This window comes from Bufo gargarizans, chromosome 4 (genome assembly GCF_014858855.1).
Source record: "Bufo gargarizans isolate SCDJY-AF-19 chromosome 4, ASM1485885v1, whole genome shotgun sequence".
NCBI classification, from domain to species: Eukaryota; Metazoa; Chordata; class Amphibia; order Anura; family Bufonidae; genus Bufo; species Bufo gargarizans.
This window is the reverse complement of record NC_058083.1, coordinates 520,325,968-520,353,155: the sequence shown is the minus strand read 5'-3', so window position 1 is coordinate 520,353,155 and position 27,188 is coordinate 520,325,968. Positions and strand designations below refer to the sequence as shown.

Here is a 27,188-nt window from a genome sequence, read left to right as displayed (position 1 = left end):
ATAGCCTGGACGGACACAGGGATGTCATATTGAACAGCTCACTCTCAGACAGCAGCACTGTGCTGTCTGAGTGTGAGCAACAGGGAGAAAGTTATCCTCCTTCCAACCACTGTAGCTGACAGAAGTTGATTTTTACCTTCATTTTTTCAATCCCCGTGGGAGGGGGCATGGTCTAACCGGATCGGGGGCGTGGCTTAGCGGGATCTGGGGGCGAGGTTTTTAAGTCCATATTTTGAGGGTGGCCTGAATAGCCACCCTACCTGCCCCCTTAACTGTGACCTCCACAGCACTCCGCTCCCTTAACAGTGTCATCCACAGAGAGCTGAGATCCGGTCTAAAACCTTTCTGGACACCTGATGCACCTGTGTGCCAAATTTCGTGATTGTAAATGCGACGGTGCGGATTCCTTTAGCGGACATACACATACAGTACAGACCAAAAGTTTGGACACACCTTCTCATTCAAAGAGTTCTCTTTATTTTCATGACTATGAAAATTGTAGATTCACACTGAAGGCATCAAAACTATGAATTAACACATGTGGAATTATATACATAGCAAAAAAGTGTGAAACAACTGAAAATATCTCATATTCTAGGTTCTTCAAAGTAGCCACCTTTTGCTTTGATTACTGCTTTGCACATTCTTGGCATTCTCTTGATGAGCTTCAAGAGGTAATCACCTGAAATGGTCTTCCAACAGTCTTGAAGGAGTTCCCAGAGATGCGTAGCACTTGTTGGCCCTTTTGCCTTCACTCTGCGGTCCAGCTCACCCCAAACCATCTCGATTGGGTTCAGGTCCGGTGACAGTGGACGCCAGGTCATCTGGCGCAGCACCCCATCACTCTCCTTCATGGTCAAATAGCCCTTACACAGCCTGGAGGTGTGTTTGGGGTCATTGTCTTGTTGAAAAATAAATGATGGTCCAACTAAACGCAAACCGGATGGAATAGCATGCCGCTGCAAGATGCTGTGGTAGCCATGCTGGTTCAGTATGCCTTCAATTTTGAATAAATCCCCAACAGTGTCACCAGCAAAGCACCCCCACACCATCACACCTCCTCCTCCATGCTTCACGGTGGGAACCAGGCATGTAGAGTCCATCCGTTCACCTTTTCTGTGTCGCACAAAGACACGGTGGTTGGAACCAAAGATCTCAAATTTGGACTCATCAGACCAAAGCACAGATTTCCACTGGTCTAATGTCCATTCCTTGTGTTCTTTAGCCCAAACAAGTCTCTTCTGCTTGTTGCCTGTCCTTAGCAGTGGTTTCCTAGCAGATATTCTACCATGAAGGCCTGATTCACACAGTCTCCTCTTAGCAGTTGTTCTAGAGATGTGTCTGCTGCTAGAACTCTGTGTGGCATTGACCTGGTCTCTAATCTGAGCTGCTGTTAACCTGCGATTTCTGAGGCTGGTGACTCGGATGAACTTATCCTCCGCAGCAGAGGTGACTCTTGGTCTTCCTTTCCTGGGGCGGTCCGCATGTGAGCCAGTTTCTTTGTAGCGCTTGATGGTTTTTGTGACTGCATTTGGAGACACTTTCAAAGTTTTCCCAATTTTTCGGACTGACTGACCTTCATTTCTTAAAGTAATAATGGCCACTCGTTTTTCTTTACTTAGCTGCTTTTTTCTTGCCATAATACAAATTCTAACAGTCTATTCAGTAGGACTATCAGCTGTGTATCCACCTGACTTCTCCACAACGCAACTGATGGTCCCAACCCCATTTATAAGGCAAGAAATCCCACTTATTAAACCTGACAGGGCACACCTGTGAAGTGAAAACCATTTCAGATGACTACCTCATGAAGCTCATCAAGAGAATGCCAAGAGTGTGCAAAGCAGTAATCAAAGCAAAAGGTGGCTACTTTGAAGAACCTAGAATATGACATATTTTCAGTTGTTTCACACTTTTTTGTTATGTATATAATTCCACATGTGTTAATTCATAGTTTTGATGCCTTCAGTGTGAATCTACAATTTTCATAGTCATGAAAATAAAGAAAACTCTTTGAATGAGAAGGTGTGTCCAAACTTTTGTATACACATACATATACTCAGCTTTATATATTAGATAGAGAGATATGAGATAGATACAACTTGAAAAACAATAAAAATAAAAAGATGCAGCACTCCTCGTGGGCAGTGGCGACTCTAGGAACAATATATAAGGGGGGCACATAAGATACCACAGTTAAAAATGAGGGGCACTAATAATTTTCACCACTTAATCATACTACTGAAAAAGACGAAATAATTGATTGGTACTATTTTAGGGTGCATATGACTTTTTGATCGCTTGGTATTACAATTTTTGTGATGTAAGGTGACAAAAAATGGCTTTTTTTTGGCATTTTATTTATTTATGATGTTCACCTGAGGGGTTAAGTCATGTGATATTTTTATAGAGCAGGTTCTTACGGACGCGGCGATACCTAATATGTCTACTTTTTTTATTTATTTTACTTTAGCACAATAATAGAAGTTTTGAAGCAAAAAAAATCATGTTTTAGTGTCTCCATAGTCTGGGAGTGATAGCTTTTTTCATTTTTTGACCGATTGTCTTAGGTAGGGTCTCAATTTTTACGGGATGAGATGGCGGTTTGATTGGTACTATTTTGGGGGGCATATGTCTCTTTGATCGCTTGGCATTACACTTTTTGTGATGTAAGGTGACAAAAATAGATTTTTTGACACCGTTTTTTTTTTTTTATGGTGCTCACCATATTTTACTTTAACACAATAAAAGCATTTTAGAAAAAAAAACCATGTTTTAGTGTTGTTTTTGGGCGATTGTCTCATGTAGGGGCTCATTTTCTGCGGGGTGAGGTGACTGTTTTATTGGTACCATTTTGGCTATATATGACTTTTTTGATCACTTTTATTACCTTTTAGGGGAAGTGAGGTGGGCAAAATTTCTATTTTATCATAGTTTTTTTTTTTTTTTTTAATGGCGTTCACTGTGTGGGGAAAGTAACAGGACCCTTTCAGAGATCAGGTTGTTACAGACGCTATGATATCAAACATATGTAGAGTATTTAATTATTATTTTTATTCAGTGATAAATGTGCGGCTATATAAGAAGATTATTATTTTTTTGACCCAGACCCACTTGGTTCTTGAAGATCCAGTGGGTCTGATGCCTATATAATACACTACAATACACTATATAGTGTACTGTAGTGTTTTGTAACTTTACACTGATAAGGCTGCTGCCTTTAGCAGAAGCCTGATCCGGGTTAGCTATACCATGGCAAGCTGGAAGCCTGTGAAGCTCCCTCCCTGTTAACCCCTTCCATACAGCGGTCCCTATGGACCGCAGCATGGAAAGGGTTAAACGGCTGCCATCGGTGCTGTATGCTGACACTCTGCGAAACCGCTCGACCATCCTAAAAATGGGGGAATTGGGGGGGATCGCGCACGGTCGTTCACGCGCCCATAATATGAGGAGGGGGCACATTGAGGGCTGCAGGGGGGGATATTATATATACACTTTAGAAGGTTCTGAATTCTGATCCCCACAGTCACAGACTGCGGGGATCAGAACCTGTCAGCCGGCATTAGGATCATCTGATTGGCTAGTCTGTACAGACTAGCCAATCAGAGTGATCGCTGACCTGGGACCGCCCTCATTGGTCCTGTGCCGGTTAGCTGAGATCCCTGGCTGTGTGTAACAGCCGGGGTCTCAGCGCAGACATGGTGACAGTTTAATGCCATGAATCAGCTGGGGGGGGGGGGGGGTTCACACGGGGGGGCAAGGAATAACCTGGGGGGGGCAATTGCCCCCCCTGTAGTGACGCCTATGCTCGTGGGTAAAAAGGTGATGAACCAGCTTTATTACCCCAGTTTGCAACTTTTCAGGCCCAGCTCAATGGGCCTTTCTCAAGATATATGTAGATAGATATGAGATAGATAGATAGATAGATAGATAGATAGATATGAGATAGATAGATATGAGATAGATAGATAGATAGATAGATAGATAGGATATATAAGATAGATAGATAGATAGATAGATATTAGATAGATACAGTAGATAGATAGATAGATAGATAATAGGTGGATAGGAGACAGTGTAAGATACTTTCATGGTTTCCCGAGGTCCAGTGAAGTAGAAGGACATCTCGGAGGAGTTAGATATAGCTCGCTGCTCTCAGTCGTCTTCGCTCTTTACAGTATAAGTCATAAGAAAACTGTTTTATCAATGGCTGAATAAGTAGGAAATCGCCGAAGGTGAAATGTATCATGTCAGAGGCACCGGATAATTCCATGAAAAGTCACGTCTCCATCTGTGACAAGCTGCGGGATGACAGCTCATGTCTTCATGTTTTCTTCAGGATAAACATGGTATATAACATGTAAGGACAACTGACCCCTTTATGGGGGAGTATGCGTGTAGTTAAAGGGGTTCTCCACTCTGGACAGTCCCTTTTTGTTTGGAGAATGCCCTGACATTACACTAATCAGACCATCCTGCTGCTGGGACCTCAGCTCTGATCTGCTGGTGTGACCTGGCAGTAAGTGCCTCTGAGCTTACAGTGTGTGTACATGAGGAATAACACTATTTCTGGCCATGATATGACTTGTATCTGGCATTTTTTTTTTGAAGTTTTCCTTTGTGCTTGCTGAATATCTAGTGTCCAGTCATCATAGATGGTGGGTGGAGACCAGCTATCATCCACTGCACACACAGAAAGTAGAGAAGAATCTGCTTCCTAACGGTCTCACAGTCACTTAGAAGCAGCCCCAGGATGATGGAGGACATTACAGAGAAGTACTGACCTGTATTTTTCACACCACTAAGCTCCACCCCATCAGCCAGTTAAGCCCAACCCCTGTCAGCCCGCTAAGTCCCACTCTCAGCTTAGCAGTGCCGCCTGGGTGCTTCTGCTAATGCCCTATAGCTGGTAAGGGCCCCCTCCCCCCGGGCCCCTCTGCAGCAGAAACAGCTTAAGGTGGTGCCCAGCAGAGGGGCCTCTGATCTGTGGATCTCTCGGTTTATACTGATATAAAATAATGTATAGATGTAGCAGTTGTATTTTGTTATTGTATCTAATGTTACGGTATGCACTGCTATTGCATGTATACCGCTATTGTATGCAAGGTTATTTTATGTAGTGATACTATATGACATCTTATATATAATACCATTGTACACCGTGATATAATATTACTCTTATTGTATATATTAATATTCTACGTAAGGTCATTGCATGTTCTGATATAGTATGATGTAGTACAGTATTTGTATGTTATTGTATGTGGTAATACTGTCATATCACTATATCAGAAAAACCCTCTAAAATATAACATTTATTCTACATCATATATCAGTTATCTGTGATAGGGTATGTGTTAATATTGTCCCCTCTCCTGGCATGCCTGATTTAGTAACTACTTGCATTCCCCATGTAATAACAATTCTGGAGCATCTATTCTTATGGATCTATGATGTGCCATTCCTTTATTATTCCTTCTAGAACTTATGAATGAATTTCTAGCATTTTGCAATAAAGGTCCAGCTGGGTATTACCAGTTGGGGGCGTGTCCCTGCACAGTCTGAAACTATCCAATCAGTGCTGCCTATATCAGGCTGTGCAGGGACTCATCCCCAACTTGTAACACCCAGCTGGAACTTCATTACAAAATGCTGGGAATTTCTAACTTCTCGTAGGAATAATAATGGCATCTAGGACAACAGAGAGTTTTAAGAAAAAATGCTCCAGAATTTTTCTTTCCTGGGAAATGCAAATAGTTACCAAAACAGACATGTTAGGAGAGGTGACAGCTTGACGTTATGTAAGGTCCTTGTATGTGCCCGCACCTGCCATGAGGCAAGATGAGCAGTTTGCGGTGGAGCACCGGAGCCTCAGGCTCTCATCTTCGCCGTTCAGCTTCATAGGCCTCCGGCCGCCTTTGCCAGGAGGTGACAACTCGGGCCACAAGCAGGAACAGACGGCAGAGAATGGCACACAGGTGAGTATTTTATATATATATATTGGCAGTACTGGGGGCAGCGTTATACAACAGTATATATATGGGGGTTTAATATTCAGAAGGAAAATATATATGTATGGGGCATTATACTACATGGTGAAGAGCAGTATATATACAGTTGCAAGAAAAAGTATGTGAACCCTTTGGAATGATATGGATTTCTGCACTGTGAATGCTTACATGGTGTGTTCAATAAAAACACGGTAACATTTTATTCTTTGTGTGTTATTAGTTAAGCAGACGGTGATTGTCTATTGTTGTGACTTAGATGAAGATCAGATCACATTTTATGACCAATTTGTGCAGAAATCCATATCATTCCAAAGGGTTCACATACTTTTTCTTGCAACTGTATATCTACACTCACCTAAAGAATTATTAGGAACCCCATACTAATACAGTGTTGGACCCCCTTTTGCCTTCAGAACTGCCTTAATTCTACGTGGCATTGATGCCACAAGGTGCTGATAGCATTCTTTAGAAATGTTGGCCCATATTGATAGGATAGCATCTTGCAGTTGATGGAGATTTGAGGGATGCACATCCAGGGCACGAAGCTCCCGTTCCACCACATTCCATAGATGCTCTATTGGGTTGAGATCTGGTGACTGTGGGGCCATTTTAGTACAGTGAACTCATTGTCATGTTCAAGAAACCAATTTGAAATGATTCGAGCTTTGTGACATGGTGCATTATCCTGCTGGAAGTAGCCATCAGAGGACGGGTACATGGTGGCCATGAAGGGATGGACATGGTCAGAAACAATGCTCAGGTAGCCCGTGGCATTTAAACGATGGCCAATTGGCACTAAGGGGCCTAAAGGGTGCCCAGAAAACATCCCCCACACCATTACACCACCACCACCAGCCTGCACAGTGGTAACAAGGCATGATGGGTACATGTTCTCATTCTGTTTACGCCAAATTCGGACTCTACCATTTGAATATCTCAACAGAAATCGAGACTCATCAGACCAGGCAACATTTTTCCAGTCTTCAACAGTCCAATTTTGGTGAGCTCGTGCAAATTGTAGCCTCTTTTTCCTATTTGTAGTGGAGATGAGTGGTACCCGGTGGGGTCTTCTGCTGTTGTAGCCCATCCGCCTCAAGGTTGTGCGTGTTGTGGCTTCACAAATGCTTTGCTGCATACCTCGGTTGTAACGAGTGGTTATTTCAGTCAACGTTGCTCTTCTATCACCTTGAATCAGTCGGCCCATTCTCCTCTGACCTCTAGCATCAACAAGGGATTTTCGCCCACAGGACGGCCGCATACTGGATGTTTTTCCCTTTTCACACCATTCTTTGTAAACCCTAGAAATGGTTGTGCGTGAAAATCCCAGTAACTGAGCAGATTGTGAAATACTCAGACTGTCCCGTCTGGCACCAACAACCATGCCACGCTCAAAATTGCTTAAATCCCCTTTCTTTCCCATTCTGACATTCAGTTTGGAGTTCAGGAGCTTGTCTTGACCAGGACCACAACCCGACATGCATTGAAGCAACTGCCATGTGATTGGTTGACTAGATAATCGCATTAATGAGAAATAGAACAGGTGTTCCTAATAATTCTTTAGGTGAGTGTATACTACCAATAATAGTGGGCATAATACTATGGGGAAGAGTGAGAGCATTATACAAGCTAGCACAACAGGGGTGCATTATACCACTAGCTATTATAATAAAGGGTGAATTAAAAAGGGCATTATAATACAGTGGGTACTACAGAGAGTATTATAATACAGGGGGTACTACAGAGAGTATTATAATACAGGGGGCACTACAGAGAGTATTATAATACAGGCCAGACCACTACATGGGGCATTATAATACGGAAGTAACTACAGGGGGGACCTTATAATACAGGCCGGAGCACTACAAGGGGCACTACAGAGGGAGCATTATAATACAGGCCGAAGTACTACAGGGGGCATTCGTTTTTTTTTATACATATGGGCACTACAGGTGGCACATTATACGCATTGGAATTACAGGGGGCATTATAACTATAGGGGGCACTGTATCTGGGCTTTGTAAATACTGGGGTCACTATAGGGGGCATTATTACTACTGTGGGCTCTATGGGGTGCCTTATGGAGTGGCTTTTTTACTACTTGAGGTTCTAAAGGGGTGTCTTATAGAGTGGGACACTAAGAGTTCTATGGGGGCATTAATAATATTGGTGGTAATGTACTGTAGGGGCATGATTATTATTGAGGGTAGTTTGGGGCGTATTATGGGGGAACTATCTGTAAGGCACTGTTATTTCATAAGCATAGTATTTGGGGGTATTGGGGAGCACAGCGGGCACAGTACTGGGGTAGGAGCAGGATGACATTGTTGTGGCATCATGGTCGTTAGGATAATGATAGAAAAGTGAGAAACCTAAGATGTCTGTGTGGCAAATTCTGCAGAGACAAGACATGGCTGAAAGATGTCATCATGGTGGTCTGGAGTGAATGGAGAAGATGAGGAAAGAGAACATCTACATCAGAGGAGACATCACTGGATGTATAAGGTACGTGGTGCTGTATTCTTCTGTATGTGTGATAGCACTGTATGTAAAGTCCGTCCAAATATGTCTTTAACAGTAGGGCTGGGGGAAGGAAGGGTTGGATTGAAAATTTGGCAGGGGGGAGGCGCCATTTTTTTTATTTTTGCCTCAGGCAACACAAAGGTTAGAATCAGCGCTGTGTGCGATATATTATCGGGAGTACTGGCAGTGTATATCATGTTATTGTATGTACTGTATTAACATTGTATGTGCCAGTATTGTATACTATATTGTATGTACTGGGCTTTATACAGTGTTATTATATGTGTATAGTATGTCATTTGTATGATAGACTATTGTATTTATTGATGTTGTATATGTCGTTGTATGCCTTAATATTGTGTGTGAGGTTATTGCATATAGCAGTATTATATATGGCGTTACTGATCCGTTCACCCCCTCAGGTCAGACATTTATAACATTTTCCAGTTATAACATAGGACTGTTTTGCGGCGGACGCCACTACATGACATTTCTGGGCTTCAGAGATGTTTCAGCAGAGGCTTTGATTGTCGTACATATAAGCGGGATCACGTGGCTCTTGAAATGCATGCAGCTCCGCAGCTCCGCACTAAGAACACTCTCCTCATTTCTTGCAGATAATTGCCTTTGATGAATTAAGAACAGACTTCAAAAGCCCGATTGATCAGTGTAATCCTGCGCACGCGGTAAGTCGTCTTTGAAGATGTCCGTTTCCTGGACGAGGACTAATGCCCATGTTTTATGATCACAGGTGACGGGACAGGGAATGGTAGAGGTCAGCTATAGCTTATTCTGTGCCGCTGCCATGCCACCCACGTTTCGGAGGCCTTCAATTTCTGGGCAACTGTTGGAAAGTGCAACTCCCAGCATGCTCTGACAGCCACAAACATGGTGGGAGTTATAGTTTTTTTTTGGTCACAGGTTGGAGATCCTAAGTGATCTCGGGGTCCAGGACTTGCACACTTACCTTCCTGTTTCTTAGAATGAACTGCAGGGAGACCTAAGATTGTGTAAACCCCGCCCCTGCCTAGAGGCCACACCCACACAACATAATCTAAGTACCTCACTATACAGAGCCCCTTCTAAACAGTGTGGAGGACCACTAACAAAGAGTAGCTCTTTCATTGGCAGACTTAGTTTCATTCTAAGACAGCCCCTTTAAGCCCCACCCATGCCCTGATAGGACCGCCCCAATACCTACTCGAAACACCCATTTTTATGCCAATATGCATGTCCTACTGCTCTGTGGTCTAGTTTATGGGACAGTCCTATGAAAAATGGGACTGTTGGGCGGTACAGGCCTTAGCTGTGAGAATTGCCGCTCAGGAAGACCTGAGAATGCGGAAACTCCGCCCATGCCTACAGGCCACACCCACACAACAAAAGATAGGAACCTCATTGTAGAGTGCCCCCCTAAACAATGTGGAGGACCACTAACAAAGTGCAGCCCTTTCTCTGGCTAACTCATCCCAGCAATGTGTAGCTGGGACAAGTCAGTTTCCTTCTAAAACAGCCCCTTTAAGCCCCACCTATGCCCTGATAGGACCGCCCCAATACCTACTCGAAACACCCCTTTTTATGCCAATATGCATAAGTCCTACTGCTCTGTGGTCTAGTTTATGGGACAGTTCTATGAAAAATGGGACTGTTGGGCGGTACAGGCCTCAGCTGTGAGAATTGCCGCTCAGGAAGACCTGAGAATGCGGAAACTCCGCCCATGCCTACAGGCCACACCCACACAACAAAAGATAAGAACCTCATTGTAGAGTGCCCCCCTAAACAATGTGGAGGACCACTAACAAAGTGCAGCCCTTTCTCTGGCTAACTCATCGCAGCAATGTGTAGCTGGGACAAGTCAGTTTCCTTCTAAGACAGACCCTTTAAGCCCCACCTATGCCCTTATAGGACCGCCCCAAGTAGGACTTGAAATGCCAATATACATGAGTCCTACTTCTCTGTGGTCCAGTTCATGGGAGAGTCCCATTAAAAACAGGGCTATTGGGAGTAAGGCTACATTCACACGACCATTCAGAACCATTGCAGTCCATGGGGCTAATCACATGGCTTTTTTTGTTTTTGTTTTTTATGAACGGCCAGTGAATAGCGGCTTTCAAAAAATAGGACACGTACAATTTTAAGCCGTTTTCACAGCCAGTCGGACCCTATTGAAATCAATGGGACAATTTTTAATGTCCGCTTAGATAGGAGTGCCCAACGGCCGGTACAATTGTGCAATATGGTCTGTTAGGGGTTAAAAAAACAAAAATGACTCACCTCATCCACTTGCTTGCGCAGAGGCAGTCGCTCCTCTCTTGATTCTGAAGGACCTGCGCTGAGCGTGATGACATCACTACACAATCATGCTGGGAGAACATGGTGACGTCATCACACTTGAGCGCAGGTCCGTCGGCAGGTCCGTCAGAATCAAGAGAGTAGAGACTGCCTGAGCGCAAGCAAGTGGATGAGGTTAGTCATTTGGGGTTTTTTTCTGCTAAAAAACAAAAATTGCAACTGAGGAACACTATGGGGGACATCATTACTACTGGGGGCCACTATGGGGGACATTATTACTGCTGAGTACCACTATGGGGGCATTATTACTACTGAGTACTACTAAGGACGACATTATTACTGCTGAGTACTACTATGGACGACATTATTACTGCTTAGGACCACTATGGATGACATTATTACTGCTGAGGACCACTATGGGGGACATTATTACTGCTCAGTACCACTATGGGGGACATTATTACTGCTGCGTACCACTATGGGGGACATTATTACTGCTGGGAGCCACTATGGGGGATTATTACTGCTGAGGACCACTATGGGGGACATTATTACTGCTGGGGACCACTATGGGGGACATTATTACTGCTGGGGACCACTATGGGGGCATTATTACTGCTGGGGACCACTATGGGGGACATTATTACTGCTGGGGACCACTATGGGGGACATTATTAATGCTCAGGACCACTATGGGAGACATTATTACTGATGGGGACCACTATGGGGGACATTATTACTGCTGGAGACAACTATGGGGGCCATTATTACTGCTGAGGACCACTATGGGGGACATTATTGCTGCTAAATACCACTATGGGGAATTATTACTGCTGGCGGCCACTAGGGGGGGGGGGACATTATTAATGCTGATGACTACTATGGGGGACACTATCACTGCTGGAGACAACTATGGGGGCCATTATTACTGCTGTGAACCACTATGGGGGCCATTATTACTGCTGAGGACCACTATGGGGGACATTATTAATGCTGGCGGCCACTATGGGGGACATTATTACTTTGAAAAACTGATGTAAAACTGTCGGACAGATAGTGGATGCAAAATAGATGGTAGAAAAATGGCCATGAAAAACTGACAGTGTGAATGTAGCCGTATGGGCCTGAGCAGTAGTCGTCTGCAGAGCAGTGCCTGGATCGGCCTCTGGTGTGGCGGCGAGGCCTCTCCTTTACAAGGCCTGTAATCAGCTGTATACATGTATCCGCGCTGTCACATCTCCAGTCCTATCTCCTGCGTTTATGAGATGCGTTGTGACTCATCGTGGCTGTAGTACGTGAATTACATCGCAGCCGCGGCACGTTGTACGGAGGCAGCCTCAGTCAACATATTGGCTGCTCATGGACATGACATCTCCAGGGTAATAGAGGCATCGAGCACAGCGAGAGTGTACGGGACCTTCAGGAAACATAAGCCAAATGTAGCAGAAATAACAATGGGGATTTCACTAGGATTACACTGACACAGAGCTCCAAACGAGCAGTGTATAATGTGATGGAAAAATAAATCCAGCCAGCAAAGGAAGCAATATGGAGAATCCCAATACATTAGTAAGTGCCTCTACATAATAAATGCTATTTGCTGAAGTGACACAGCCCCTTTAAGCCCTGGAAACCCCCTTTAATATTAACTATGTGGCTACGTAAGACTCATTTTCCTCAGTGTATGGTGGTCTTTTTCACTGGTTGTTTAGTTGCTCGCCCGACCATGACAGTCTCACGCCAGCGCCTCTGCTCTGAGAGGTGGCGCAAGCTCAGAGGCTCTGCCGCTAATACCAGAGCAGTGACTGTGCATGCGCCACCTTACCTCTTGGTAGTAGCGCATGAACAGTTGATGCTTCGGAAGAAGAGCTTGTGCCGCTACTCGGAATAGCGGTGCAGGTGCGGGATTGTCAGGGCTGGGCGAGATGTCCAGCCCTATCAATCAGGTGGCGGGGGGGAGCTTTGCGGCCCCTCGTAGATGAAGAACCCGTTATGATGAATGAATCGTTTGGCCATTTCCATTTGGGACACTGATCCATTAGCCAGATGACAGAGCAGCTACAAAGAGCATCCCTCGCCCTGGAGGACCCGACGTGTCCATGCATTACTCCGACAGCCCATTGATTTCAGTGAGAACAGTGCAATGCTTCATTTGTCCTGTGGTGGCGCTGCAGGGAAATTGAACACTTACTTCCAGGTTCCTTCACAGATTGCAGCTGATCGCTAATGATCCCAGCATCAGGACGCCCTGTAATCGGCTTATCATCAGGGGACAAAACAAAAAGGGATTTCCAAAGCAGAGGACCCCTTTAATCCTACTAACTGTGAGCATTAATTCTGCTGCGATGATTGCCGCCATTTGTTTTTAAGCGGTTCTTATTATCCTCCGTGGCAGATTTGGAGGTTTGATACAAAATCTTCACAATTGCTACAATAAATCTCCCGGTTCGTAAGATTACAGGACGATAATGTGTCACTGAGAACGCGGAGCACAATAATTACTGCGTACCGCCATCTATCAGAGGAAACGTCTTGTTTTACGGGTCCACGAGTCCATAGATTGTGAGGTCAAAACTGCAGCTGCAGGTATACTCTGCACTGCCGATCTGCAGCCTGTGCCCCTCTAGCTCCCCTGCAGGCTGGAGGTTGTAGTTTCCTGACAGCTGGAGGTTGTAGTTTCCTGACAGCTGGAGGTTGTAGTTTCCTGACAGCTGGAGGTTGTAGTTTCCTGACAGCTGGAGGTTGTAGTTTCCTGACAGCTGGAGGTTGTAGTTTCCTGACAGCTGGAGGTTGTAGTTTCCTGACAGCTGGAGGTCTGTCTGTCTCTAGATAATAGCAACCTCAGCGTAAAAATTGAAAAATGGGCGGGGTGTCCTGGATGGGCGGGGCCAGCAGACAGTCTTATATACCTGTCCTAGAGTCTCTATGGTTCCATATCTAGAGCCATTGGAACGTCATGTGCCGCCATATGCAGGCTGCCATCAGGGTAGTATAGATGGCACTGCTTTTGGTAGTGTAAAAAGGGCCCTTCCCTAATTTGCGCCCTATCGTCTTTTTATTTTTTTTTCTTACCAGATGACAACCAAAAGTGCCGCCATATTGGTTATCGCCTATGAATTAGCTAATTGCTAGATTATCACGTTGCTGTTGATAGATCAGGCTGACGGTCGGACGTTGGTGGCTGAGAAGATGATTCTAACAGGACACAGGATAAATCTAAAAGAATAAAATTGATAATAAGCGGCGCCAAATGTGCCCAGTGGCCGCTTATCTCCGCTCCATGTTTATGGCTGGAGTCTATGGGTCCCTAGTACTAGCGGCTCAGCTGCCACTACAACCTTGATCCACCTGATTAGGTCCCAAAAGGGTTTTCTGAGACTTTCCTCTGGATAGGTCATCAGTATCTGATCGGTGGGGGTCTGACACACGGGACCCCCACCGATCAGCTGTTTGAGAAGGCAGCGGTAAAATATTAAACCCCTTTAAGAGAGTGCCAGAATTTTTCAGTGATCAGCTTCAATCAGTGAGGGAACCAGGCAGCAAGTGTTACGTTTCCCTGCAGTGCCACCACAGGAGAAAGGAGGAATTACACACTGCTGATGGAACTCAATGGACTGTCCATGTAATACCTGGTTCTGCACCGTGTGAGATGCTCTTTGGGGGAGATTGATTAATGTCAGTTTTCCTTTACACCAGTCTTAGCTAATGGAGAAGGGTCTCACACGGAGGACCACCCTCTACAAAATAATAGAGCATTAGAACCCCTTAGTTATAGAGCACCTCCTACCTCCACTCCCATTCTGTATCGAGTCTCATTCACTCCTGACTGTTTCCTCGTCTCTATTACAGAGGGAACGACTGAGAAACATTGAGCGAATCTGCTTCCTCCTCAGGAAGGTAAGTCTGACGTCATTACCTACCTCCTAACCTTCATTATGCACTTTAAAGGGGTTTTCTGGGATTTTAATATAGATGGCCTATCCTCAGGATAGGCCATCAATATCTAATCGGTGACGGTCCGACACCGCTCAGTTGTTTCGAGGTAGCTCCTGCGCCGTAACTCCACAGCTCCGCCCATTGCATAGTGGACGATGCTGGTTACTGCAGCGCTGCTCCCGCTCACTTTAGTGGTAACCAGCTCTGTCCACTACACAATGGGTGGAGCTGTGGAGTTCCGGTGCTGGAGCTACCTTGGAACTGGTGATAGGTGGGGTTTACTAGTGTCCGACCCTTACCAATCAGGTATTGATGGCTTATGCTTAGGATAGGCAATAAATATTAAAATCCTAGAAATATGCCCACAAAACCTCTCAGAAAAGTCCACTTTGGGGCATATTTGCATAAGTTGTATTTCATTGGACAGTCTTGGAGGTACGCAATTATGCTGTGTTCACCGTATGGTATTTGTGTATGCGGTCAAGGTATTGCTAGCTACAGCCATCAGCAGCCAAGGTTTGGTCATTGTATTTCTTTTACTTACAGAGATTTGAGCATTTTTCTGTTCAGTCGCGGCGGCCATTTTTGGAAACATGACGACAGGAAGTGCAGCCATATTGGTTGTTGCTGCGGAATTACTGATGGTGAACTGGCAGTGGGTTTTGTCGTAACATAGTGACAGTTTTCCCACCAGTGGCTGAGAAATGAATGCAAATGTCACATCCAATATGGCTGCCCTTCCCTGATGTCACAAAAATGGCAGCTATAACTAAACAGAAAAACGCCACTATAAAACATAAGTACCAAACTTTGACTTCTGTTCCAAAAATATTGATATACAGCCAGGTTTACATTTTTGGGTGAACATCCCCTTTAAGTAGGACTTAAAAAGAAGGATCAACCCATTTAAATCGGCAATAACGTCTAATGAGGTTGATCCTGCTGATCAAAATAATAAATTATTTTCCTAAATTCGTTCCAGAGATATCTTTGTTTTCATCAATATGCTAATTAGGGTTTCAGTGCACGGAGAGGTGGGCCCTAGCTCCTTGTTTAGTCACGCCCCCTACCCTTGATTGACAGGGATCCTCATTGAGGGTGCTGACAAACCCTCTTCAAATTTTAGATGGTGTCATTCCCATGACTATTAGTAGGGCATAAAAAGTACTAGGAAAATGAAAACGACAAACTGGATAGGCTCCCCATTTTCTATTTGGGTCCATTATCTGCTGGATTGGGCAGACAGTAAAAAGTGAGGTTTGTAGGACAAGTGTGCCTCTCTCCATTCACTTCTATAGGAGTTCCAAAAAATTTCATGTAAGCACACTCAGCTATTTTCAGAAATCCCATAGAAGTCAATGGAGAGAGTTGCGCATGCACAGCCTCCTCTAAATGCACAGCTCTCTCCATGGACTTCTATGGTAGTTCCAAAAACAGCTAAGCATATCTCGTGGATAGGCCGTAAATGTGAGATGGGACTTAATAAATCTGGAGGCTCCCTTTAAATCTTTATAAAAAATAAATAAAAACAATTTGCAAAGTACAAGGTGTCTTGTAATTACCGCTGGAAGAAGACAAGGCCTGTAGAGATCAGATCATGCAATTCCCATCACTCATAACAAAAATCGGCAAACTTCCAGCTGAGGCCTTGGCTCCCGGAGAAACGGCTGGAAATGAACCCAGAATCAGCTGCATCCGACTCGTTACAGTAATGAGGAGCGAGACAAACACAGGAAATGCTGAGGGTTGTTATCTACGATGCAACGCTATTGGACGATACTTATAGATGGGTTGCATATTTCGCCCACTTTTAATACACAGTCGAGTTCTCTTAAAAGTTCAAGCAGATTGAGACAAAACAGCAGGCATAGTTCATGCACTGTACATGGGTAGTCGCATCTATGGTCACTGTTCACACTGGGATGTAGCGTGGCAGAAAATCAGTACTTATTACCACTTCCAGTCCTGCAGACTGTGGGACATCTAAGGATCACGTATGAAGGGCCTCTGTATGGCACATTGGGTTACTTATGGCGTTCTTAGGAAACTTTATGTCAGTGAGGCACCCTTTACTATTTATCGGTATGCAGTATTTATCTGGACAGTGTAAGTGCCATTTATATTGATGTTGTATGACATTTTTTATCTAGTCATTGTATGACACTATTGATTTGGATGCTATATGTCACTATTTATCTGGTTTCTGACATTAGCTATCCTGGCACTGTATGACACTATTTATAAGGACGCTATATATTCGATTTCCATATGACACTATTTATCTGGGCTTTGTAAGATAATTGATATGAATGGTTATGGGATACTATTTATCTGGGCTTTGTTTGATACTATCTTTCTTGATATCATATAACACTATTTATCTGGGCACAGTATGGCACTATTAATTCAGATGCCGTGTGACACTTTACCTGTGCATTGTATGACACTATTTATCTGGGCACGGTATGGCACTATTAATTCAGATGCCGCGTGCCACGTTACCTGTGCATTGTATGACACTATTTATCTGGGCACGGTATGGCACTATTAATTCAGATGCCGCGTGCCACGTTACCTGTGCATTGTATGACACTATTTATCTGGGCACAGTATGGCACTATTAATTCAGATGCCGCGTGACACGTTACCTGTGCATTGTATGACACTATTTATCTGGGCACAGTATGGCACTATTTATTAGAATGGTATTTGATACTAATTATCTGGGATTTGTTTGCCCCTATATATTGTTACTGTAAAACACTATTTATCTGGACACAGTATGACACTATTTATTTGGATGCTATATGGCACCGTTTATCTGGGTTTTAACATTAGCTGTCTTGACACTGTATGACATTTTTTATAAGGACATGGTATGACACTATTGTTTTGAATACTATATAACAGTATTTATCTGGGTTTTGTTTGACAATATTTATCTTTGCACTGTATGGCCCTCTTTATCTGGACACAGTATTACACTATTCATTAGAATGCTATATGACACTGTTTATCGGGTCTTTGTTTGACAGTATTAATTTTTGCACTGTATAGCACTATTTGGACATGGTACGACACTATTTATTTAATGCTATATGACACTGTTTATCTGGCCCTTGTTTAACAATATTTATTTTTGCGCTGTATGGCACTATTTATCTGGACACGGTGTGATACTATTCTTTAGAATGCTATATGACACTATTTATCGGGCCTTTGTTTGACAGTATTTATCTTTGAACTGCATGGCACTATTTAGACAAGGTAAAATACTATTCATTTGACTGCTATATGACATATTTATCCGGACACGGTATGATACTATTCTTTAGAATGCCATATGACACTATTTATCAGGACATGGTATGATACTGTATATGTGAATGCTGTATGACACTATTTATCTGGACACGGTATGATACTATTCTTTAGAATGCTATATGACACTATTTATCTGGATACGGTATGATACTGTTTATGTGACTGCTATATGACATATTTATCCGGACACGGTATGATACTATTCTTTAGAATGCTATATGACATATTTATCCGGACACGGTATGATACTATTCTTTAGAATGCTATATGACATATTTATCCGGACACGGTATGATACTATTCTTTAGAATGCCATATGACACTATTTATCAGGATACGGTATGATACTGTTTATGTGACTGCTATATGACATATTTATCCGGACTTTGACAATATATATATCTCGGCACGCATAATGTTAATATTCTATATAACGTGCAGATGGTAATTTATTCGGCCTAGCCAGAGGTACATGTTTTATTGATGGCCAGGTTTTTGTGAATCTCCTGTGATGTGAAGTCTCCATCGCTGGTTGCCTGCAAGATGTGTCACAACTTTTGACAAACCCATAAATATTTCATGAGGTCTGTAGGAAGAGCAGGCTTATGGCGGGTATGAAATGCTTTCTAGAAGATAGGAGCCAGACTGTGTGCTATTGATATGTATGGATGCGATGGAGCGGAGATTAACCCTTTTCTGTGTGCGCACGGATATGATGATGAGACAGTATAATAGTATATAATGTACCTGACCACCCTGTATCCAGTGGATACGTACTGGGCTGTACAGCAGAAGTTGTGAAAACCACCCTCCACCTGTGACATCACTCACTGCTCTGCAGCTATTGGCTGACACTGCACCTGGTAGTGCGGTGCCCTGGGGCATGGGTACTATGGACTATGGACATCAACTCCCGAATTTATTGGACTTTGAAGGGTTCACTTGCACTGTGATTTATGCTGTTTCATATTGTTGAACTGCATTTATATGTTTATTGTAGTGTATCCTGTTCATTTGCACTGTTATTACACTATAGCTGCATTGTACTGTGGAAAGGGTTAATGCAAAGCCAGCTCATACTGGGAGACTTTATGACTTTCCACCTATACAAAGATGTGTAGGGAAAAAACAGACACACTGACCTTCTGACGGTCTGGTTTAGCTCTGTTGTTAATGTCTGAAGACTTGTTTATATCTGGAAAAAAAACTGCTTATTCATTCCCATAGACTTGCATTGAAACTTTATACAAGTTTATTACAGATTGAAATTGTAACATTGTTTCTGCTCAGGCTGTGATTCTCCACTTTACCCGTCTCACTAGAAGATACTAGTTCAGCTAAAAACTGTATGTTAAGTAGAGCAGTTAGAGTCCTTAGTTGTCTTTAAATAGGGACCAGTGCTTAGTAGGAGAGACTCTTTCAGAGTGGGGATGCTGAGCCACTGTCACGGCTGAGGATGGGGGAAACCCTCAGCCGTGCGATGGTGGAAGATGGTCGCTGCTTGACCAGGACTACAGGATTAGGGAGCAGGTCACCTCCTATCGCGTCCCTAACCTGACCCTAACTCCTAGCTGCATGGGCCGACCTTTAAGGTAGGAGGACCCATGCTCAGGAACCTCGGATCCCTAACTCACCCTCCGACCGGTCCCTGGACTAGGAGTCAGGGTAAGACAACCTGTTCCTTCTGGATACGGAGGAACAGGAGTCTCATTGGCCAAGCTGCAAGGAAGGGAGAACAAGTACAACCTATGGCAATGGCAGGCACTTGCCACAAACATAACACTCACCTGCCACAGACACACAGCCTGGAACCCATGTGAAAGTACTGCTATCCACCAACAAAAGGACTCAGCACACAACACACATCACACGGGAGCCAGGACCATAGGTGCAATAAACAAGCATAAAACCAAACACATCTTCTAGACACCAAACAACATTATAATTGCTATGACCAGAAGGATGGCCCCCACTGGCAGTTGGTAAGTAACCAGGAGGATGTCTCCAGCCAGCATGGCTGAAGCACCCTCTCTGACTACTGCCTACAACTGAGGCTATATAGGGCCAAGAAGCCAGACCCAACAATCAGACACACCCCGTGACTCACACACACAGAAAGGGAGTTAACCCTTCCAATACCACAGAAGGGAAAACACAACTTAAAGGGGAAGTGTCCAAAACCAGCACACACTGTGGCTGTGGTCGCCGGCAACGACATGGGTGGCACTCATGTCCTGGGAGTCAGCCCGAAGGCCGGGACACTGCCACCACATGTACACAACGACCAAACGTTGCCACGGGCAACCACAGTGAGGGGAAGATGTAAGTGCACACCACACATAACACAGAGTGCACACAGACATACGAAAAGTGCATACAAACGCGCACACAACTCCAAGGGAACCGCACACATACCTGTTGTCCGCGGCAACCGCACTTGAGGCTAACAACATTATGCCTCCAGCTGCGGTTGACACTACAACCCAAACCGCGGGCAACTGTATGCGGCTCCCAAGGAGTCACGGCCATAAACATGGTCGTGACAGCCACAGACCCCGGGTTACTAGCCCGTTGTCAATAGTGGACATGGTGTTATTTGCCTTTGGGTTTATCCTAGAGGTGTCACTTTTCATTGTAATCCTTCCTATGATGATAATGAGATGACTGATAGCACAGGCACAGGCTGAAAAGTGACCAGAGATGCCTATTTACCGCACAAGAACCAATTCACTTAGCTAAGTGTATGGGGGTTTTCAATAACAGTACCCACACAAGGCCTGTAGATGAGTCTCCCGCACAGCAGAACCAAGACACGGCCTGTGGCAGTCTGGGATTCGCACAGTACCTGTTCTTGGCTGACCTCTTCCCTGGCAAAGTCACGCTTAGAAAGGTTATGGCGGTAAACAACGTTTTTTCTATAGACCGCCTTGATTCTGTTCAGCACGGGGGGCGACACTGTGCTTGAATGTTCTCCGAAACTGCTACCCCCAACAGAGTGACTCCTGGGGCCAATTTCACCCAAGCACCAATACACGTGTGTGTGTGCGCAGCAAAGCCGCCATTATAGCCGCAGTGTAGTACATACAATAACTTACACAGATCTATAACCAAGGCGAGCTCCACCGCCCCTTACATCACTATAGTGTGCAGCCAGGTTACCAGTGCATTCGCCCTCATTCCAAGCGCCCCACCGGCTGCGCGAGTCGTCGTACTGCGAGTCCTTAAAGGTCATGATTTACACAGCTAATTGCTTAAGCAACTAGAAAAAAAGCGAGGAGGGAAAGGTCACGCTGTCGGCTTTTATTGTGCATTTAGTTTTATCTGATCATTAAAGCTCCGTATTAAATGCCTGGGCGAATGTTAAATATTTCATGTGCTCTGCGTCCTGCGGCGAGAGTCCTAGGTCAGCGCCTCATATCTAATAACTAGAGTTAGGGTTTGTATCGGTTTGTATCAGCCAAAAACGAACATTTCCCATTGTTCCAGAATCCGCATGTGTAGAACAGCAGGGGGACGCGTCTCCTTTAAAAGACCAGTCCTGTGTGGAGATTTACTGGAAGTGCTCTATACAGGACTGGTCTGTCTCATGACTAAAGTAAAAAATGAAAATCAGACATCGTATAGTACATGACAGTCTCTTTCTAAGGACTCATACACACGACCGTATGTATTTTGCGGTCCGCAAAAAAAAAAACTACGGAGGACATCCGTGTGACGTGTTGTATCCGTTTTTTTGCGGATCCATTGTAACAATGCTTGTCCTTGTCAGCAAAACAGAGAAGAATAGGACAGCTATTTTTTTTTGCGGACAAACGGAATGCACACAGAGTTATTTCCGTTTTTTTTAAGCGCCATTGAATAGAATGGTTCTTCATACGGACCTGTTAAAAAACAAAAGGAAAAAAAATACGTTTGTGTGCATGAGCCCTAGGGCATTAGTTATTTGGTCAGTTATTTCCATCAGTTAGGGCTCATGCACACGACCGTATGTATTTTGCGGTCTGCAGAAAAATGGATCCGCAAAAAATTCGGATGACATCGGTGTGCATTCCGTATTTTGCGGAACGGAACAGCTGGCCCTAGAACAGTACTATCCTTGTCTGTGATACGGACAATAATAGGACATGTTTTATTTTTTTGCGGAACAAAAATACAGACATATGGAAATGGAATGCACACGGAGTAACACGGAACGGACAAGGAAAGAAAGTACGTTCTTGTGCATGAGCCCTTATTGTGAGCCAAAACCAGGTGCGGGTCAAAAACACAGAACAGGAGCAGATCTTTCCATTATACCTGATCTCTGTGGATGCTTCACGCCTGGTTTAGGCTCACAATAACTGATGGAAATAACTGACTAAATAACTGATGTGTGAACTCACCCTAACAATGCCAGAACCAGCCCTGCACCTCCCATGGATCCAGAGATCTCCCCATTCATTGCTCTGCTAGATTTATATCAGTCTGGCAGCTCAGGAGGCGTGTCCATTCCGATGCAGTTCTCTCCCTATCACAGCTCAGAAGGCTTGTCCGTGCTCTCCCTATCACAGCTCAGGAGGCGTGTCCGTGCTCTCCCTATCACAGCTCAGGAGGCGTGTCCGTGCTCTCCCTATCACAGCTCAGGAGGCGTGTCCATTCTGATGCAGTTCTCTCCCTATCACAGCTCAGGAGGCGTGTCCGTGCTCTCCCTATCACAGCTCAGGAGGCGTGTCCGTGCTCTCCCTATCACAGCTCAGGAGGCGTGTCCGTGCTCTCCCTATCACAGCTCAGGAGGCGTGTCCATGCTCTCCCTATCACAGCTCAGGAGGCGTTTCCGTGCTCTCCCTATCACAGCTCAGGAGGCGTGTCCGTGCTCTCCCTATCACAGCTCAGGAGGCGTGTCCATGCTCTCCCTATCACAGCTCAGGAGGCAGTTCAAGGATAAAACTGAGCATGTGCGACCATCTCAGTGAGCAGGACAAAGAAATAAAAATAAAAAAACAGCAGGTGGTGCTATACAGATACATTTTATTGGATAAGGCCTCCTGCACACGACCGTAGGTGTTCCGTTGCCGTATTGTGGACCGCATTTGCAGATCCGCAATACACAGGCACCGTTCCGTGTGCATTCCACATAACAGATGCGGACCCATTCACTTCAATGTGTCCGCAAATCCAGAGATGCGGAACGGAAGCACAGAATGGAACCCTACGGAAGCACTAGGAGTGCTTCTGTGGGGTTTCGTCCCGTACTTCGGTTCCGCAAAAAGATAGAACATGTCCTAACTTTTTGCGTGACGAGCGGATCGCAGACCCATTTAAGTGAATGGGTCCGCGATCCGCTGCGACTGCCCCGCGGTCGGAGTTCGCGCATTGCGGCCCGCAATTTGCAGGAGGCCTAACTCAGTGGCTATGCAAAATTTTTATTTGTATACAACTACAAAAGTATTCAGATCCAGGTGCTGGTTAAAAACTGTAGAATATTTTTCATGGGACAACCCCTTTAAGGAGATTCAGCACCCTGTCTAAACCGCTCCCAAGGCATCACACTGAGCCAGCCGGACTCTTACCCTGTACTGGTGAGCACCCCTAGACAGCGCTCTAGGGATGGATATCTGGCCTGGCTATAGTACCTTGTCATATCCCAAGCTTGTGGGAAAGTCGGATCTTGACTCATAGGGAGCCACTTCCAATAGGGGGCGCAAAAGAGGACTATTGTGAGAACACCTGTTTAATTTCCTTAAAGGGGATATCCATTCCTTTTATATGGATGGCCTGTCCTCAGAATAGACCATCAATATCTAATCGGAGGGAGTCGACACCCGGGACTCCCACCGATTGGCTGTTCTGCAGTAGCTCTGGCACCAGAAGTAAGTGCCCGAACTCCATAGCGCCATCCATTGTGTAGTGGACAGAGCTGGTTACTGCAGTGCTACTCCTATTCACTTTAATGGATGGAGCCATGTCGTTCCAGCACAAGGGGCTACAGCAGAACAACTGACTGCGATTTGGCAGTTTGACACGCCGCGGATCCATCCATGGATTTAGCTCCATTCGATGCTCTAACGCTAGTTCAATCTTTTTCTTTTTTTTTTTTAGCTGGTGCTTCCGGAATATTCCATTCACAGCCTGTTCTGCATCATGTTCCTATGCGCTGAGGAATGGTTAACGCTTGGGCTGAACGCCCCATTGCTCTTCTATCACATCTGGAGGTAATTACTTTTATGACCCTTATTACGCATCTTATCGGGAGGAAATTGGGATCATCCAAACTTTCCGTCAGCCTGTAGTTCCCATTTCCCTTTCCGGCAGGATCAGAAATGGTTTTTAGTCACCTCCTGGTTAGTAAATAGAGAGTGAGCGGGAGGGGGATGCAGCTGCAGTGTGTTTATGCGGGAAAGCATGCTGTGAGAGGGGAGAGGGGGCAGCAGAGGGAGGAATCTGATTGGCTCAGAGCACACCTCGCGGCTCTGACATCACACCAGGAGGGGAACGCCCACCCTGCAGGCATGGCGATGGCGACACGCAACTTTTCTGCATAAATAAAGACAACCAAACCGTCGTAGCTTGCAGTCATACCGACATGTTGTACGGTGGGTAACGGCACCATTGCTTACCTGTCATCTTTATCTATCACCAGGTACTTCCACTGCCCGGCAGACAGCTCGGAGTTGGCGTATGACCCCCCTGTAGTCATGAACGCCAGCACCTTGAGCTATTGTCAGAAAGAAGCCTGGTGCAAGCTAGCGTTTTATCTCCTCTCCTTCTTCTATTATCTATACTGGTAAAGTCCATTATTTCTCTACAATATATGGCTGCCTTCATGTGCTGTATATGCCAGTAGCGTACTATGACCCCTCACTACTGCTGCTCTGGTTTCTGCTGCCCACAACATACCGGGCACAGTTAAAGCGGCTCTGTCACCCGGATCAACCCTACCCTACCAGGCATATAGCCTATAGATGGCGCTGATTAAAACGATACCTGTCTAATGTCTGTTGGTGGTATCACTGCGGAGAAAAAGGAGGTTTTAAAATTATGCAAATGAACAATTTGAGCACCATGCGGTTCGAGCACCGCTCCAGTGACGCCCCTGGTGCTCCATAATGACACCCCTCTGCTTTTCATCACTCCCCCTGCCTTTAGATTGACAGCGCTAGACCGCACTTGTGTCTAGAGCGGCTTCCTCCCGACGAGAGAAGATGTTGTGCGCGCGCGCTGTTCTGCACACGAGTGCGCTCTAGCGGTGTCAATCAAAAGGCAGGGGGGTGTGATGAAAAGCAGAGGGGCGTCATTATGGTGCACCAGGGGCGTCGCTGGAGCGGTGCTCGAACCACATAAGCCCGCCTCCTGGTGCGCGAATGGTTCATTCGAGCATCCTGGCATATTTTTGCAGTTTTGACACACTTTGCGCCAAATCGCTGCAGAACCACAATGAATTTACCGCTATTTATGCAGAATCTGATGTTTCTGGTGCAGTTCCAGGACAGGGACAGCAGAGGACAAACATGTAGATGAACAGGGATGCCCAACCTGCGGCCCTCCAGCTGTTGCAAAACTACAACTCCCAGCGTGCCCGGACAGGCCCACAGCTATCAGCCTACAGCAGGGCATGGTGGAAGTTGTAGTTTTACAACGGCTGGGGGCCTGTAGGTTGGGCATCCCTGATGTAGTAGAACAGGGACAGGACTACAGTTACATAAGGTGCCAATAGCACCCCTTGGATTCAAGAGGCCCACAAGACTCTACTGTCCAAGGGCCCACATAGAGCCATCCTTGCATGTCTACATAAGCTTGACTGTTTATTACACATTACCACGGTCTACTACTTGATGGACCCTCTCTAGTGAGATGACTAACTGCGTCTTCTCTGTTTCTCCAGTATGATATACACTTTAATGAGTTCCTAAAGGAGGAAGAAGACGGGAGATTAGGAGAAAACTTTAAGAAGTCACCAGGTTTAGAGATTATCTACTCGTCCATCACGGTGCGGGAAATAACGCTGGTGGATCGGATATGGTGGCCCTGGAGATGTGAGAAGTTCCTGACCTTAGATTGTATCTATATGTTTAGCAACCACTAGAGAGTTGACCACACCGGTGGTCAGGACGCTGGAGATCATGGACCAATACATGACATTCATTGCTGGATTATAAACTTCTTGGACAACAGGATCCTTGGGAGATGTGGTCTACAAGATGGCTGCCCTCATGGGGTAGCCATCATCCTTTACGTCTCTTCTATATTGCAATAATACACTTTACGTTTTTTATGCTGATGTCGATGTCCAAGTCGGCATTGAGGACTCTGCTAATGGGTGGATTTGCTTACATCTCGTCTAGTCTTCAGATGTCGCTATGTGGAGAATCCTAATTGACAGGTAATTTCTTCTGAGAAGCACCGGCTCTACCGTACCTGCCGCGAGTGATTACGGATTATTCATATTTATTTTTTTTACCGTTTTTCAGCCTCGCATTAGTTCGGTGAAGTCATCTCTCAGTTTGACATGAAATTATCCTTCACTATACGCTGTGCACTTGGAATGCAAATTCATCCACGACAGATCGGGGGGTCGGGAATGTGTATTTTATATATCAGTTAGTATTAGATTATATGGATAAGTAACCGTCCATAGCCACCCAGAGTACGGGGCAGATTGTCACCGCTTAAAGGCCATGTCCAGCCGTTAAAGGGGTTGTCCCATCTGGAATATTTTTTGTTTTCCAACATTGGTTGCCTTTAACATTTCGTACACAAAATCTGCTGAGTTGTCAGTTTATTGGTTGACCTGCCTGATACTCTGTATGTCCGTGGGCGGCGTGTCAAGGGCTGCCACGTCACACCGCGTTAGGATGTCCATCCTAACCTGCACATCTCTACACATGTCTACTTGAAGATTCAATGATGTGCGCCCCGTCATTATATGCATGCAAGGATGTGAGTCTGAGTGGAGAACATTTGTTTAAATAAAGTTTTTTTTCCTACAAACATTATTTTTGAGGATTTTCTTATATTAAAATGTCAAATGTGTTACCTATTTTTTATTTATTTTGAATGACAAAAATGTAACTTACCTCTAAAAGAGACTTTTTTTACAAATCTGTTTTTATTTTCTGATTATATATA

General features: G+C 44.9%; 1 protein-coding gene across 1 annotated transcript; it reads left to right on the top strand.

The window, feature by feature from the left end:
- The first annotated feature begins 3,397 nt into the window (after nucleotides 1–3,397).
- On the top strand, nucleotides 3,398–26,871 carry CNIH3 (cornichon family AMPA receptor auxiliary protein 3). Its single transcript, XM_044291304.1, has 6 exons — nucleotides 3,398–3,418; nucleotides 9,149–9,217; nucleotides 14,673–14,720; nucleotides 24,162–24,274; nucleotides 24,703–24,846; nucleotides 25,945–26,871. The coding sequence occupies exons 1-6, from the start codon at nucleotides 3,398–3,400 to the stop codon at nucleotides 25,970–25,972; spliced, it is 423 nt and encodes a 140-aa protein (XP_044147239.1). The 3' UTR covers nucleotides 25,973–26,871.
- Nucleotides 26,872–27,188: the final 317 nt, after the last annotated feature.

Bases quoted from the DNA above. Each gene is read 5' to 3' on its own strand.
- CNIH3 (XM_044291304.1), top strand. From the start codon at position 3,398: ATGGGGGAATTGGGGGGGATC. The intron at 9,218-14,672 runs GTAAGTCGTCTT...TCTCTATTACAG, and splicing joins AGTGTAATCCTGCGCACGCG to AGGGAACGACTGAGAAACAT. The intron at 24,275-24,702 runs GTAATTACTTTT...ATCTATCACCAG, and splicing joins CTCTTCTATCACATCTGGAG to GTACTTCCACTGCCCGGCAG.